This window comes from Myotis nattereri (genome assembly GCF_964212035.1).
Source record: "Myotis nattereri genome assembly, chromosome: 12".
NCBI lineage: Eukaryota > Metazoa > Chordata > Mammalia > Chiroptera > Vespertilionidae > Myotis > Myotis nattereri.
Genome location: NC_138087.1, coordinates 6,127,924 through 6,130,486, shown reverse-complemented (window position 1 = coordinate 6,130,486; position 2,563 = coordinate 6,127,924). Strand labels below are relative to the sequence as shown.

At 46.0% G+C, this 2,563-nt stretch overlaps 1 protein-coding gene across 1 annotated transcript; it reads left to right on the top strand.

Moving 5' to 3' along the window:
- Window positions 1–788: 788 nt before the first annotated feature.
- LOC308527654 (UPF0461 protein C5orf24-like) lies at window positions 789–1,355 on the top strand (the record flags this gene model as incomplete). Its single annotated transcript, XM_081103054.1, has 1 exon — window positions 789–1,355. One exon carries the CDS (start codon window positions 789–791, stop codon window positions 1,353–1,355), a length of 567 nt encoding a protein of 188 aa, XP_080959180.1.
- Between the last annotated feature and the right edge of the window lie 1,208 nt (window positions 1,356–2,563).

Genomic DNA, 2,563 nt, shown 5'->3' with positions numbered 1-2,563 from the left:
ATGCATTTCAAGTGCCACCGAGCTGACTGGTAAGAATATAGTGCCAGCAGTGTTCAGGAGCTCTCCTGCAGGTCTCCGGCTTCTTGTTCTGCCCAGAAACAAGGACAGAATGAAGGTGAAGTAGAAAACCAAAGAGGTTTGAACTGGAAGGAATTTTCTCTCATTGTGGGAAGAAGCAGGGAATGGGCACCCACGGGGCGGCTGCCTTCTGTGCTGGGCACCAGAGCCTGGCTCATGGCCGGGGCTCGGAGCGAATGGCCTGTGCTAGTGACTGTTTCCCTTTCACATCAACAGGTTGAAATTATCATCGGTTGCACGCCAGCATATTTATATACAACATAGACATCATACATAAACAGTTATAGGACCTCTCGGGGAACTGAAATCGGAGATGAAGTGGAGTCTGATGTAACACGTGTCCGTCAGTCCTGATAAAAATCTAACGCCGGCCTCTTCTTTGAAATTAAGAAAGATTTTTTTCTCCCCAAATATTATTCACCTCTGTGGAGTCTAAGAATGTGGAACGCCACCCCCACCCCCTCGCAGTCCGGGGCTGTATCGGCCTCTTCCTCCTGCGGGAGTCCCGGGGAGGACCCTCAGCTGTGGACACGGCTGGAGCCGGGAGTCGCCACCTCGCCATCGCCGCTCCAGCTGCCTGCCCTCTGTCTTGGGCTCTGCGTGCAGTGCAGAGGCGGCGGGCTGGGAAGGGAGCATCGCCAGCGTGAGGTTCCCAGCCGATGGGCAGCCCCTGGGCGCACTGAGGGGCTGGGCTACTAGCGGCTGAGAAAATGATGCATCCTGTTGCCAGCACTAACCCAGCTTTCTGTGGGCCTGGCAAGCCTTCCTGCCTTAATGAAGATGCCATGAGAGCTGCTGATCAGTTTGACATATATTCCTCCCAGCAAAGCAAATATAGCCACACAGTCAGCCACAAACCAATGGCTTGTCAGAGGCAAGACCCATTAAATGACACGCACTTGCAGACTACAAGTGGCAGAAGCATAGAGATAAAAGATGAACTAAAGAAAAAGAAAAATCTCAATCGATCTGGTAAGCGTGGCCGGCCTTCTGGAACCACCAAATCAGCAGGATACCGGACCAGCACAGGCAGACCCCTGGGAACCACCAAAGCGGCTGGATTTAAGACAAGTCCAGGCAGACCTTTGGGAACAACCAAAGCTGCGGGATACAAAGTCAGCCCGGGGAGACCTCCAGGTAACATTAAAGCTCTCTCCCGTCTTGCCGATCTTGGTTATGGCTGTGGCACTGCTGCTTTTCCTTACCCTATGATGCACAGCAGAGCAGTTCATGGGGTCAAGGAAACCAGCAGTGAAGTCAAGCCACCCAGTGAGTGAATGAGGCAGGAAAGGAGGGCCAGGTTTAGAAGGAAGATTGTGAATAATCCCAAAGCTTCTTGGTTTTATTTTGACATACGTGATTTTATGACCTGGGCTTTCCACATTTGTTTTCCTGTTTTTTTTTTGTTTGTTTTTCCTGCTTTTGCTCAGAAACTGTCATATGCTGACAGATACACTTGGCACAAGCAGTGGCATTGAATTTGTACATAGATTCAAGTATAAAATCTAACTAAAGAATTTTTGCTTTTCCTTTAGAGTTACGATTGTGTCTCATATTTCATTACTACTTTTGGGCCATTCTAAATAGATGCTTTATGTACTAAAACAACAGAATCCATTATACCCATTAGTTTGTGAAGTAAGCCTACAATATAAGAAAGATAATATCTAAGGTATTTTTAACTGATGGAACAAGGCAAACTAATAATTCACGATTATTTGAAGTATGGCTGTTAGTTTTTGCAACTTTTATCTTCATGGGACAGGACACACATTTATATGCTTTGGCATTTACTTAGACTTCAGATGTTAAAAATTTTATTTTTAATGTTCTAGGTTTAGGCAACTTCTTATTTATTGATCTAAATGGCATTAACTGATTTAACCATTTGTTCCTAAAGGAATTATTTAATGTTTGCCTTTCAGCAATGATAGGTTGTGTCTTTTTTAATTGCCTAAGAGCATATATACCAAACACTACAAACGATTCAAACTTTTTAATAAAAACTGCATATTACATTTTTGGTGAAATACAGTGCATTCTGAGAATAGCATATCTACACTAATAAAAGAGAAACATGGTAATTGGCGTACGACCGCTACCCTTTTCATTGGCTAATCAGCGAGATATGCAAATTAACTGTCAGCCAAGATGGCGGCTGGCAGCCAGGCAGCTTGAAACTAACATGAGGCTTGCTTGCCTCAGTGACAGACGATCATTGGAGGAAACGAAGGTTCCCCGCCTGCAGCTGCAGGCCTCTGAGCGGGCAGTTTAAGAAACATTGTAACAAATACCGCCAGACTTCAGCCAGCAGATTTACAACAAAGGCCAGAAACCTACTTTCAGCCGGGGGTCGGAGGCCTAAGAGCTGGAGCCAAGCCTCAAGGTAAAGCTGGCCCAGAATAAAAAAAGAAAAAAGAAAAAAAGGAGCGGTTGGGAACTTCAGTCACCCCCAGCCTGAAAACAGCCCTCAGCCCCTCACCCA